We start from the raw sequence: 15,567 nt of genomic DNA, 5'->3' as shown, positions 1-15,567 counted from the left end.
CAATGAATTAAAATATTTTTATATTAAAGAATTTATAGAATTATTCAAGTTATTATCTATATTGTAACGTGGACACTACAATAACAGCACATTGTGAAAACTTATTAACAATTTCCTTTAAGGTACATAAAATTCAGACATATCTGACACAGACATATATATGCAGTTGGGTCACTTTTTTTTTAAAACATTTACTGTAAAATGTGTAAATACTGATGCAAAATATCTGTATGCAGGTTTTCCTAAAATCTAAATGATTAATCTTGCATTTTTGTCCCTTCTTTAAAATTCGCAATAAATTTATGCAATAATTTCTGATATAATAGTATTGTTGCTTCTCTATTATAATTTTTCATATGTCAAACTTCATAGAAAATTGACTTATTAAATATCTTCATTATTATACAAGACAAGACAAGACAAGACAAATACTTTATTAAAGTCTCACCACTTGTTACATATAAAATATACAGCTTTTTAAAACACAAATTAACAACAAGAGCCACTCTATAAAGAGTTATGAGAGACTATAAAACAATTTTTTTCAAAATTATAATACAAATACAACTTAAGTCAACTATCACTAATATAAAATACATTTTCGCTTTATTAAAATTTCATAGCAGATTTTGGCAGTATAAAATACCATATTTTCATTTGTAAAAAGAAATATAAATTTCTCATTATCAGACATATGTAAAAAATTCTCATCAACAATACTAGCATGGTTAAAAATAACATTACGAATCTCTGAATATACAGGACAGTTTAACAAATAAAATTAAGAAAGGAAATGGTGAATATGTCAAAGCGACAACCACCCGACCATAGAGCAAACAACAGCCGAAGGCAACCAATGGGTCTTCAATGTAGCGAGAATTCCCGCACCCGTAGGTGTCCTTCAGCTGGCCCCTAAAATATGCATAATAGTACAGTGATAATGGACGTCATACTAAACTCCGAATTATACACAAGAAACTAAAATTTAAAATCATACAAGACTAACAAAGGCCAGAGGCTCCTGACTTGGGACAGGCGCAAAATTGTGGCGGGGTTAAACATGTTTATGAGATCTCAACCCTAAACATGTTTTTCATCTTCAACGTCATCAGTAGTTAAAACATAATCTATTTTCAATATCAATATTCTCACAACGACCAGTTTCAATTCTGATGGGTGCTACACCGCATCTAAATTTTGCTAAAGCACTCCTGTATCAACCTGGTATATTAAAAATTAAATAATTTTCTACGCCATATACATTTTTAAACATTCTATATGTACATAATTTATTTTTATCATCTGACATAATCTTGTCATACCATTCTCCCTTAAATTTTTCAAAACATACATTTTCAATATTCTTAACTAAATCCTTGTTCAAAATAGCACCATTGCACAAGTATTCCATATCAAGTTCTTTAAACTTATTTTTTACTCTAAAATGCCAATTTTTTACTTTTTTACATGTGTTACCCCATATAAACAATTTTTTATTTACTCTATCATCATTCATTTTATTAAAATGTGTCCAGTTTCTAAAAACACTAGTCCACTGTTTGGTTTTACATGGCATCCAGCCCATGTCGCCATACAAAGACATATTAGGCGTGTATTTTCCTACACCCATGAAAAAACGCATGGCTCTATTTTTAATACTATTTATACATGAAAAATCACGTGTTCCCCATATAGAGGCACCATAATCTATTACAGACCATACAAGTGTATCAAATAATTTATACAGTGGAGGATGTATGTGGTTGAATAAAAATGTTTGATAAGCAACGTAACAAAAATAAGCAGGCCTAAGTTGCAGGCAGTTGTTTATATGCTCATCTTTTAGTCTCTGGTGGATAAGACTCATATCACCTTTCCTTTTCTCTATAGCAAAATAGAAAAGTGGCTATAATTTATTAAGCTGCTTGAAAGGGGATATGAACTGCTGAAGTACTTGAAAGACATAAGCAGCAAATGGCTAAAGTGGTCAGTGAATCAGTACGGTTTTATTTCTACCGATTTTTTTTATCCTTGTCCAGGGTGATTAGGCAAAGGATAAGCCAGTACAAAAGATTTAAGGTAAACAGTTTAACACCTTTATATTTAATGAACCAAGCAGATAATATAAATCATGCCCCCATAGTGTTCTTCTATTCTTAAATCTGACTTTTAATATTGGTGTGTATTAACATTTCAACACCATATATACAACTTTAAATAGATACAAAGAAGTCATGACTCTCAACCTAAGGTCACATGTGTCCATAAACTCAATCATTAAAACCATTTAAGCACCATATTTTGCTTCTTTTATTTGCTATTATGACAGAATTCATACTATATTTTGACAAAGCCTTTGTGACAAATGCTTTTATGCATAATACTTGTAACCAGCACAATTTTAATTGATTTTACTATAATTTTGTAAAACATATCCATCTACAACAAGAATGTGTCCCCAGTACACGGATGCCCCAATCGCACTATCATTTTCTATGTTCAGTGGACCGTAAACCTGGGGTCAGAACTCTAATTTGACAATAAAATTAGAAAGATCATATCATAAGGAACATATATACTAAGTTTCAGGTTAATTGGACTTCAACTTCATCAAAAACTACCTCGACCAAAAACTTTAACCTGAAACTGGACAGACGAACGGACGAACATACAGATGGATGGACAAACATACCCACAGACCAGAAAACATAATGCCCCTCTACTATCGTAGTTAGGGCATAAAAATCAGACACATTTTGCTTTAGGATTTTTTCCAACAGATTTCATTATTTAATATTTATCTGGCTCATATTGACCATGCTAAAATTTTGACTTGGTCATAGAAATTAAGGTTTAAGTGACCAACTTTATATATTCTTATAAATAATAATTAGTAAAATTTGACATAATGCATACGATTTAAATTTAAAATGAAGTAAAATCTTTACCTATAGCTTTATTAATATACAAATGTACTACCATTGATTTTTTTTAAATTCCAATTTTAATTAGTTTATTATATAAACGTTGTAAACATTTTCATAGATTAGTGGAGGTCCTTTCCTAAGATCTTACAGATTTCATTCAACTGTATAAGTACTTATTTAAAAATCTGACAATTATATAAATATATTTTAATCCTTGAAATAATAAATTATACATAATTTTCCATAATTCTGAATAATCACAGACTTACAAACTTATCTAACCAACTGTTTGTATGCAATTTCAGTGTACTTCAACCTGAAAAGTTTGTAAGACTGAATAACATGATAAAGTAAAATCAATTGAGCAAATCAAAATCTAAAATCTAAACATAATAATTTAGTTTCATGTATTCAACGAATATTACCACATTGTCCTGACTTAAGTTTTTTTAATTTTTAATCGTATTTTAAGTGTGCATCTAAAATTCTTGGAGATCAGAAACTTCTTTCTTTATGATTTTAGTGACTACACAAAATCCCTTGGATCCGATGATAGAATATAAGGTGGAATACTATAAAAAAAACAACAACTAAAAAATAAATAAAAATTTATAAGGGTTCCCCGGAACCCAGTGTCTCCCCTACTTTTGCTGCTAATCACAAACTCTACAAAAAAGAGGAAAAAAATCAATAAAAATATTCCATATCCATAATATTTTTTGATTGTAAGAAGCTTCTGTCCAAGTTTGGTAAAAATCCCAAATAGTTTATGAATCTAATAAATGTTTTAAAAACTTTAGGAAGAAAACATTTATAAGTAAAATATGGAAAAAATGGGGTTTTTTTTTTATAAAATTTACTTCTGGATACTATCTTATGAACATAATGTTCAAGTTTTGTAGAAATCCAGGATAGTTTAAGGAAGTTATTAAAATTACAAAAACTTAACCACATAGTAAATATTTGTGGATTACGCCACCGACGGAATGTAGGATCGCTGTGTTTCGCTTTTTTTTACTAAAGTCGAAGGCTCGACAAAAAGAACAAAAAAACTTATTTATATTTAAGTACATTACTCCTATCTTTCAATTATAATACAGGTTTTGCAAAAACAAAATTCAAATATTTGTTAAAATTTTTAAACTTAGTCCACAATTTACTTTATCAATATTGACTTTCCACCTCTGTTATTACATATTAATAAGAAATCTATCAAGGTCTGTTTGATTACTACTACACAAATATGACATTAAAGGAATTATTTTTCAAGATCGAAGCAGGACAAACAATTCAATAATCTGTCAATTTAAAACTTTTCAATTAGATTCAATTTAGTCCAGTGACATGTCTAGTTTAATGCCAGTGCACTTGTGAAATAAGCAGTACTTGCAAATTGAGTTCTGATTATCAAACTGTTCTTTACAAACCAAATCTAAATCATAGCATGGTTTAAAATTTATAAAAGAAGAAGATTTATGAGTTTTATCAGAATAAACATTAACCTACTATTAACTGCACATTATTCACTATTTTAAATCTCTGTTAGAAAAAAATAAAATTACAAATACATATATGTATGTCTATTAAACCCATAAATATCCCCAGATAACCAATATCAAAATTACTTCCACCCTCAGACTGGAAAGAGGTTACAGTAAGAGAGTTATATAGACAACTCAAACATTCTTTATGACTCTGTATTGGCAGGTATTTTAACATCTTACTTCTTATTTACAACCTATTCAAAATTTAAAATCTTTTTTAAAGCCATTTGAAGTTTTATGTGATGTACATTAATTCAAACCCATAAAACTGAAAAAGGATTTTAATTAAAAAGTAAGAAATCCTGACAACAAATCCGCGTGTTTTGTACAAGATCATACAAGTAAGAAGATATAAACTGTAGCAAATTACCGTTAAATGTCAAATTTCACTTAAGAGTGAGATTAATATGACAAACTACTGAAATCAAAGTGATGGATATCACTCATGGAAAGATTAGAACAGTAGTTTGAATTATTTCATATAAAGGTACGGTGGGGAAAAATGAACATTTATTTTAAAACACTATTGCTGAAAATTGCATTTACAGCAGTTCTTTAGAAGGAAACTTGCTTTTCCAGTATAAGGATAAAATGAGCTCAAATTAAATAATATGGGTCTCTAAATTTGCACAATTTTATTTAAACTGCAGTTCATATCTAATTGAAATTATGTTGCCGGTTCTGAACATGTTTCAAAAAAACAAAAAAATGCAAAAATTCTTCTAGTAAATGTTACCAAATATCCTTGTAAGACATAAATTTAGACCAACAGCTAACATCTTTAAAGTGCCAACAGAAATAATCTAAAAATGCTGTTTTGAGGCATTTTGTAAGTAGAAAAAGAGGTTACATGGCATTGCAAATTAAAAGTTTTAGAGTGCCTTTTGATCAAATTTTAATGTATTTTTCAACACAGGGCATTTTCAATCTTATTTTTCATTGGAGCTAATTATATAAAAAAAATTAATTTTATTGAAATGTGGATTCTTTCTTGATTGCAAAAATATATATATACTTCTAATAAAAAATCAAATGACTAAAATAGACATAATGATTGATGGGAAATAAACTAATAAACAATGGTTTGTTATGATTAAAAGTTGATAAATTTTAAAACTGTTTCAAGCCAATTCCTGATAAAAAAAGTGAACTAATCTAAATTGTTGATTAATTATAGATGATTATTGGAAGTTCATCAAGTAAATTATATGCCATACTTGAATGCCTTTTATATATTCATATGTATATTCATATTTCATTTTTTTAAGATCTTGTTAATCCATTACTCATTTATCTTTCAGATATAATTTACAGAATAACTTTATGTAATGTAGATCAAAAGTAATTGGCAATAAATAAATCTATCATCCTTATCAATATCAAACAAATAATACACACATTTGTGTAATCAATTATGAGGTCAAATACCTGTGTATTAAGAATTAGATGCATATTGCAGTGGTCTGTATAATTATGTAAGACTGAGGTTGATAGGTAATGTGGTCAATTTGATTGGCAGTTTAGGAGGTGGGGCATTGTAATTAAAGGTCCACCTTGTCTCTGATTGTTTAGTGATAATGAGAGTTGTCAATCATACTAGTTGAATCAATACACACTTACCTAATCAAAATGTTTTTAAAACATCAACACACCTTAATGACATACGTTCTTCAATGAACTGCTCCAATAATAGACCCAGTTTTTTCAGTGTATTTGTGTATTATGTGCACATACATGAGAACTATAGGGAACTATATTTTAGTGTGAATACATTTAGTAACAGTAGCTAACCTGTCCTGTTCTTAGGGAGGGTGGTGCCTAAGTAAAGATTTAGAACAAGTTCTAATCTTTCCAAAAACTGTTGCACTATATTTAAAACCCTTCAAACAATGCATCCAAATGATAATTTAAAGGACCATGGGTGTGTTCAATCAATCATAGAAGGGGCAACTATGTGGGATGTGTTCATTTAAATAAGAGGCCACTCTCTTTGATGTGTTTAATCAAATGGAGGGCATTATCTTTGGTGTGTTCAATCACATAAAGGGCAACTAAATTGGATGTGTTCACATAAAAAGTGGCCATTATCTTGAATGTGTTTAATCAAATAAGGGGTCATTATCTTAGATGTGTTTAATCGACTAAGGGGTCACCATCTTGAATGTGTTCTATCAAATAGGGGGCCTTTATCTTAGATGTGTTAAATCATGTAAGGGGCCACTCTCTTGGATGTGTTAATTAAATAGGGGGCAATATCTTAGATGTGTTCAATCATTTAAAGGGCAACTATCCTGCATGTGTTTTATCAAATAAGGTTCCACAATCTTGGATGTATTTACTAGTAATCAAATAAGAGGCCACTAGCTTGGATGAGTCTTATTTAAAAAGGGGCCACAATCTTTGATGTAATAAATCAAATGAGAGGGCTTCAATTTTGATGTGTATAATCAAGTAAGGCGCCACTATCTTGGATGTGATACATCCAAAAGGCATAGGTGAGGGGGCCAAATCTTAGATGTGTTAAATTATATAAGGATGCCACTTTCTTGGATGTGTTCATTCATATAAGAGGCCATTCTCTTAATGTATTCAATCAAATATTGGGAAACTATCTTGGATGTGTTTAATCAAATAAGTGACTACTATCACTACCTTCCAGAGCACCTGAAATCATCCCTAGTTTTTGGTGGCATTCATGTGGCTTAGTCTTTAGTTTTCTATGTTGTGTCTTGTGTTCTATTGTTTGTCTGTCTTTTTCTTTATTAGCAATGGCATTGAGTTTATTTTTTATCTATGTGTTTGAGTGTAACTTTGGTATCTTTTGACATTTTTTAATGTATTCAACCAAAAAAAGTTCACCATTTTGAATGTGTTCAAACAAAATAAGGGATCACTAATTTACAATCTTGGATGTGTTTTATCAAATAAGAGGTTACTATTTTGGATGTGTTTAATCCAATTAATGGCAATACATCTTGGATGTGTTACATGCTTTTAAATTCAAAACTAAAATTCAGATTTTGCTGGAAATATTTTAACACTATAAATTTGATAATTTATAATTATAAATTTTAGAAATTCACTTAACTTAAACAATACAATATTAAAGACATATATGTATTAAAGAAGAATAAAATAATTGTTGCTTTTTCATTGAATCAACACGTCTCTGATCCAGGGAGGATATTTTTTACCCCAATGTTTTAAATCCTGAAGAAGATCATTCTAAACTTTTTTGTAATTTGGCAAAAAACAAGAAAAGGTAACCCCATTGTCTGATAGTAATTGCTCTATATTATATATTTCTAAAAAAAAGTTTCAACTTTCTATAATATTGGTTAGTTTTTTGTTTGACTTCTCAAACAACTATTCATTCTTTTATTCACATAATCGGTCTATATTCAGTTTATGCAACAGGCAGGATCTTTATATAAACATCTAACGACAGTCCTAATAAATATTTAGTTATATAAGTCATGCTAAAAAATATGAAAATTCAAACCACCAGTAGCAGATTATGCTTTGAGAGTGTGACACACTACCATATTAATCTTTTGTCAATGAAATAAAAGTAAACCATAAAACAAGCAGGATTTCAGCACTTAAGTTAATATTCTACTGATTATTTCTAATGTATTGCAACAAAAGAACCTGCTAATGTATCTATTGACCAATAAAACAATTAAAACTGACCTGTTATAATGGCAGATGTTTAAGAGAAATCCTTCAACACAGCTAAGTGATAATAACTTCAAAGGTACTTTCTATGCAATACACAAAATCATGAAAGAGACTTCCTCCTGACATATAAGAACATTTCTACCCAATACACATAATCAATGTAGATATAAATGCTCCATTTATACAGTGTCAATACTTTACAAATCCATTCTAAAGAAAAATGAATGGCAAAAATTCTTTTATTGTGCCGTTTAAAATGTTAATTTGCTGCTTTTTACACAATACAGGTAAAAAGTAATGATTTATGAATTATGAAATATAGATTTTTAATTATTGATAGGTTGTGAAAGTCTGGTGAGGAATAAACACCATGACTGGGTTACTAAATCAGTGACTTGTGAAATATGTCATTCTAACTATCAATATCTTGTGTCAATATCAGTTACTGGTAAAAAATGAACAGGTGACAAAAATTAGGCTAATGTAGAAAGTTATCAATATATAGAAAAGAAATTATTTGGTGAATACAAAGAATCTAAAAAAGAAAAGTGTAAACTTCATTCTGTTCTTAAATGACATCTTGTCTGCATTTGATTTATACATATGCATCAAAGGAGTAGGTTCAGTAAAGCCCTAAAACAGACCCTTTTGTTATTAGCTTAAATTTCATATAAGGATTGATTGACAAATATTTCAATGAATCACAGTAATGCTGTGACTAGATAGGAAATAAGCATTTTTGTTGAAAATGTACATTATGCATTTTATTCATCACAACACAAATAGTACTAATGATCAATGATAATGGGTAAATCTGCATGTCTGACTCAAATTTTTAGTTTGTTGATGCCTGGCCACTCTATGTTTCCTTATCCTAAATTTAGTTAAAATCATCCAGCCAATTTTGTCAAATTTTGCAAAATCTCTTCTCTTGACCTTTTTGGAATGTAAAAATCAGTTATTTTAATAAAACGTTGACACAAATAGTTCTATTTAACTTTCTCATTAATTTAACTTAAACCATTTTTATCTTGTAACATTGAACTATATATTCAGGGCTAAATAATGGCCGTTACAGAACTTACTCCTCTAGAGTTTTATTAATAAACCATGTTGGCATCTTTTATAAAATATCCCTGACCAAATCATGTAACTCTCTTTGGTGTCAAAATAGTCATGCCATTTAATTTTGCTGCAGAGTAGACATTGTGTGCTGACACCCCATAAAACCATTATTCATCAACTAAAAACTTATCTAATAATATAAAAGTTGTAAGTTTTGTCTGTTCTGATGGTTACTCAAAACAAGCACTATTTAAACTCAGAAATGCATCCATTTTGACTCTTAAGGATATGTATAAGGAACACTCAAAAACCTTATGTTTATATCATGTTAATCAAGAACTCAAATGCTCCATATGAAATGATTTGAAATCTGTTCTGCTTAAGGTTCAACAAGTAAGAAGATCTTATTTGGTCAGGAATAGTATTCTCGTGTGAAACAGGCATGCTCATATCCAAAGTACTCTTGTTTCTACATATATATCATTAAGCTTTCTCAATCTCTTCATTAATAAAGTACATAGCATACAAAATTAAATGACCTAAATTTTATATGCTAATAGAATATTGCAATACTTAAACATAAAATAAATAGTACGAAGTGCCACTTAAATCAGAGATTAAATTTCAAAACACTAATGACTTGAATGGAAATCAATGAAGCAGTTAACATGGAGTGTTTGCTTGGCTTACATATCAATCAAATAATTGCAGATTAAATTTCTTAACAAATTTCGCCTTTTAAATTCCATAAATTATCTCCCCTTTTTAGAAGTAAGTCTTGAATTCTTCCAATTCTTCAAGTTATAAATATAAATATAAAATGTATGTACAAAAGTGATTATAAAATGTTTAACTGTTATTTGTAATCCTTCAATTAATATATAGTTGCACAATAGAAAGAAGTTTTACTGCAGGTGAAAACCTGTTAATTAATTGGCATTAATGCACTCAGAATAAATTGATCCGTGACAAAATATGTAATTATTATGCCTTCTTATACAGAAAAGAATTTCATAAGGCATAGCAGATATCTCAGTATCGTTTTAAATTCATAAAATTTCAGCTGTTTCTATAAATAGATCATCAACTTACTGGCTTATGAGTGCAGCTTCCAGATTTACCCTGAACAAAACAGAATGCACAATCATCCCACAATGTATAACAACCATATCCTTCAACAAATACTTCCATAAGAATCACACAATGTCATCACTTATTCAACACAAACTCCATCCAATCTATCTTACTACATAATGTCCATGATAATTAGTGAATGTGATCACAGGTCTTTAACAGAAGATAATCTCCGTAAGAACACGAACGTATGTTTGTCTACCATCTTTGTTTAAAAAGGAAATCAAACTTAATGTCTTGATAGAATTAAAAGTTGATATAAGCTTATTGAAAGATTACTGATATGAATAAATTACCATTGGGGTACTGCCATAAAAACTTCACACAAACTGATATTAGAATACAACGATTCTATATATTTGATCAACCAACCAATCTAACCTATTCTACCAATAAATTATTTCATTTCATTCTAAACATAAAAATCACATTCAAAATATTGAAAAGGTGTAAATTTCCTCCTTTCTAATTTATTAAATTAGTATTGAAGACCAAGAGCAATTATTTAGAAATTTGTTTGATAAATATGGTTATATACTTCAGTAGTTAAAGTAAGAGAAATTTAATCACATGCACTGTATACGTAAATTGAAAAATCTAGATAGAATCATTGTTGTCTTTTGTATAACATGGACAGAAACTTTAACTATTGCTTTTGATAAATTCTTTTTAAATGCAAAATTCAACAAAAGTTTACACTAAAAAGAAATATAATGGTTGTTTAACTTTTAAGCAGAGTAAACTGTACCTACATTTTTTAATCAATTCATATTTTAAACATAACATAATATGGTTTGTGATTTTGTTTTTTCTTGTAATTTTAGTTATCTTTTTCTCCACATGGTAATATTGCATTTATCTTTTGTTGGTTGATTGTTAGAAATAGTAAACCCCTATCTTTTTCTCCTTGTAATATGTGTTATAAAGTTTAAATATCATAAACACTCTACAGACCCAACTAAGAATAAAGTTTTTGGTTTACTCAACAGTCTGGATTAATCATTACTTACTTCTCTGGCACTCCTAAACATTTCCCTGAGAGTTGAACTAGACGAGAACATTCCAGAATCTTGTGATAGCGTAACATTTCTCTTGTCGTCCTTCAATGACCTCTGTAAACTACTTCTGGTCTCTGTGGATGCTCTGATGGCAGATACGTCTGGAGAATAGAAATCTTGGGAACTACCTTGTAGACCTCTAGGTTCTGACAGAGTTCTGGAGTGGAAGGGACGATCAGGTGTTGATACCCTCTTTGAGTCTAACATCTTATTAAATGAAATATCACAACAAACTGCCCAACATCCTGAAAAATATTATAATGTACATGTATGTCAGTTTTCTATTATGTTTTTTACATGTATACATGATTGCATGTTCCACTGAATTCTGGTATGTGGAAAAAAAACAACATTTATAGGTTATTTTTGTGGTTTGTATATACATCTGTTAGTAGTTGGATGTTTTTACCTTGTGGTTGATATTAATAGTACTTCAGATGGTATAGCAATATGGCTGTGAGTGTGAATCACTTTCTAATAAATGCTACATATCTTAGATTCAGTTCTGGTTTTGTTGAATGACACTCGTGATACAAGACAAACAAACACTGAAGAAAAAGTTCTTTTGTTCTAAATATTGTAGGCTTTAATGGGAGTCTCATTGGAGGGTTCTGATCCAAGATCATGCTTACTGTTTTGTCAGATTCCCTTATCCCGCTTACACTATACATGTACGTAAGCAATTTCTCATTTTTTTGGTAAATTCCTGTGTCCCACTAGACTTCATTTCCTGTTTTCACGGCACAATAATTTGACTGTCATGTGTCAATGTCATGTTTACAAAAAGTCAGCAATCCCACATCATGCTTAGACCCCAATGAGACCCACTTTAATGTGGAATCATACATGATTGAATATGAAAAATTGACAGACTCCCATTTTCAATGAATGGTTAGACTAGAGTGGATTAATTGGAACCATATTACGCTGATTTCTCATGGAGTAATCTACAATCATTTTATAAAGATTAATTACGGTTTGGTTTGATATAATGTCTTTTTTTTTTCCTTATGAATAGAAGGGTCTGTTTTAAAGTTTGATTGTAAAGTAAATCCTAGTCCAAATTATTATGACGTCTTGAAACAGAAGATGACAAAGAAAAGAAGACCCATAAATTTATTGGCTTAAATATTTGGACCAAGTTACCCTCGCAGTTGCGGATCCAGAAAGGAGGGGGGATAGGACCTTTATCAGAATTCCGGGATCAGGTGTTTTTAATCTCGGGATTTCAGGATTTACCCTTTTGGGATCTGGGAATTCTTTTTTAGGATTTCAAGACCTCGGGATTTCAAATTTTAAACCCCCTTTTTTGGGACAAACCTTGCATTTGAATGAGGATTAATGGTTGGAACACCCCCCCCCCCCCTCTTAATCCTGGGTTTGGAACTGGAACCCTCTTTGGCTACATCAGCCCCCTGCTTCGAATATTTGCATAATTTGGCAGATATAGTAAAATATATAATATATACAGAATGTGGTTTATCATGTGGATACAGGATACGGTTCCATATATAAACTCTGTTACTGTCTGACCTGTTATAAGGCAGATAGAATAGATTAACAGTCACAAAGGGACAGTTTTTCTTGTTATTGAAGGTATCTGATGCCCCAATTTAGTCTATCGATGAAATGAGGACTTTTTTCTGTTCTAACGGATGATGCTGCTTTAAGTCGATTCTAACTATTGGACCATAGCGGTCATTTCCGGAGACGAATATTATCGGCCAGTCGAGTGCACACATTCTAATTAAATAAATATGAACGCTATTTTTAAATAAAAAGATTATGTCCGACTGGTAAAAAAAAAAAGAAATTGAGGACAAAACGTAAAAGAGCTGAATGTGACAGTTCGCATAGCATGACCAACGGACTTTTGGCGGACTTCCTTTTTCAAGTTGGTAGGCTACTCAATGATACTCCATCGACACACATTGGACCGATGATTATATATATTGTCGCAAATGTGGACTATTTTATAAAGGTTTTCTTATTACAAATTTAGAACAAGCATCTTTCTTAAAACAAAGTAAGAATAAGCATCATAATGTGCGCACATTCAGGGCCGTAGCGTAATGGAGGCAAATGAGGCAAATGCCTCACTTTTGAAACGACGATCAAACTTTAGAAGTGGCAATTTTTTTTAATTTCATGTATTTTACATTATCAATATGCGAGTTTCAAGTTTCAAACTATTTACCGGCACACTACATACAGTGTTTCCAATCTGCAGCAGCGATTCTGAATATAATTATTTTACATGCATAGCGGTGACGGTAACAAAACTAAGTGTCCCGATTACAAATCAAAATACACAAATTGAAACAAATCTTATTTATGTCGTTACAAAACTGGTTGAAGACGGGTTCTTTAAAGAGAAAAAAATATGAAAAGGGAAACTCGTGAATGTAAACATCCCAATAAGTATGCTGGCTTATAACTTTCTTGGTTTATTTTTGAATCTACCAATGTTTACACACTGAACAACAAAAATGCCGCAAATGCAAATCGATAAAATATTTCATTGACCAAAAAATAATGATTATTTATTATTAATTTAAACAAAATCATGAAGCGCCTTTTATATGGAAGTCTTTAATGTATAAGGCAATTCATGATTTTTATTTATCTTTAATAAAAGCATGAAATATATTTTTGGTATTGTTTGAAAATATTTTTTTTGTGTTTCTTTGTTTTATTATTTATCATTAGCATTGTCTGGTTGTATGCTAGCGTGTTCCATTGATTATATTACGGTAGGCCGTGGGTTCGAACCCCGAACGGTAGGTCAGACCAAAGACTTAAAACTTATAATATGTTCTCGTCTTTTAGAAGCTTATAACTTGCTGTTGGACATAAATATATATATATACATCAGGACGTGTGTTGAAGGTTTTGGATAGTACAGGTCATAGGAGAATCGGAAAGTTTTGGTTGACCAACAGAGTTGAAACTTGTTTTGTTACTTACTAGGCTAGCTAATAAAAAAAACGCATTCAGTCTGTTATATATTTTTTGGTTTTTTATTTTAGATAGTAATGCTGAAATAAGCTTCTTCCGTTTCATGCATCCGAACCCCGCTAAAAAAAAAGGGCCCAAAAATTTTTCGCCTCGCTCCGCTCGGCGAAATGCCTCACTTTAAAAGAACATGCGCTACGGCCTTGACATTTAAGCAGATCTTTTGGATTTAACTCAGTAGCACGGAGTCCGTCTGTTGTAAACTTATCTGGTTTATTTGTCCCAGAGTGAATTACTCAGTATCAAAGTAGCATTCACAGTATTCGGTGTGACTGTCGCGCTTATTCTACCATCACGGCACCGAAATTACACTTCATACCTCGGAACGTGCTCCCCTGCCCAAATTTTGCCCTGATTAATTTATGATCTATAAAAGAGGGGTAAAAGATACAAGAAGGACATTCAGACTCTTAGAAAGAAAACACATGTAAACTGACAACGCCTTGGCTAAAAAAGAAAAAAAGGCACTGGCTACGGTTACATGGAAATGTAACAATAATAAAAATATTATTGTTACATAGGAGACTAAATGCCGGAATTCAAAGGCGGATAAGGAACCGATTAATTACGAATGTAACAATAATTACTGAGGCTACGGTTACATGGTGTTATTGTTACATGAAAAATAGCAATATACGATGGGTCTATTAAAATGTACTAGATAATAAAAATTAAAGACATTTATTTTATATTTACAATACATACAATTATTAAATATAAATTCTTTAATTATTTATTTGCAATGACATTTTCTACATATCCAGTAAGTGGTTTTTGGAGCATTTCTGAGTCCGACACATTTTTGGTGAAACCACTCCACGCAGCCATCACACACCAGTGATGCCGCACTGTGAACGTCCGTATCACATACTGTACAGTTCCATTCTGCGATATCTCTTTTTGTCACAAAACAAACATTTGATTTTAATTTCACATATAAAAATGTTTTTAATGAGCACCATATTGAATGACTTAACTTACATGCGTAATGGGTCTTAGACCCTCTCCATTTAAATGATGTAGATGTAGCAAATATGTCGTTGAAAGAGGGCAAAAAAGAGTTGGAGACTTGGTCTGTGTCAATTCAAACTTTGAATTATGAAACGAAATGAATATTTTGACCAATTGATATTCGTTTATAGG

General features: G+C 30.7%; 1 protein-coding gene across 3 annotated transcripts in view; it reads right to left on the bottom strand.

The window, feature by feature from the left end:
* LOC134714701 (trichohyalin-like) overlaps positions 1-15,567 on the bottom strand; it is a 91,878-nt gene that overhangs the window by 71,816 nt on the left and 4,495 nt on the right. The window contains exon 2 of one of the 3 annotated variants that reach the window (XM_063576196.1): positions 11,362-11,654. In XM_063576196.1, the coding sequence (XP_063432266.1) occupies positions 11,362-11,616 (255 nt within the window). In that variant the 5' untranslated portion in view covers positions 11,617-11,654. Of the gene's footprint in view, positions 1-8,164; positions 8,299-10,309; positions 10,591-11,361; positions 11,655-15,567 lie in introns of those variants that run through there. The other 2 variants (XM_063576197.1, XM_063576201.1) reach the window with 2 other exon arrangements.

Source organism: Mytilus trossulus, chromosome 4 (genome assembly GCF_036588685.1).
Source record: "Mytilus trossulus isolate FHL-02 chromosome 4, PNRI_Mtr1.1.1.hap1, whole genome shotgun sequence".
NCBI classification, from domain to species: domain Eukaryota; kingdom Metazoa; phylum Mollusca; class Bivalvia; order Mytilida; family Mytilidae; genus Mytilus; species Mytilus trossulus.
Note: the sequence above shows the minus strand (reverse complement) of the source record. Positions and strands in the feature narration are given on the sequence as shown.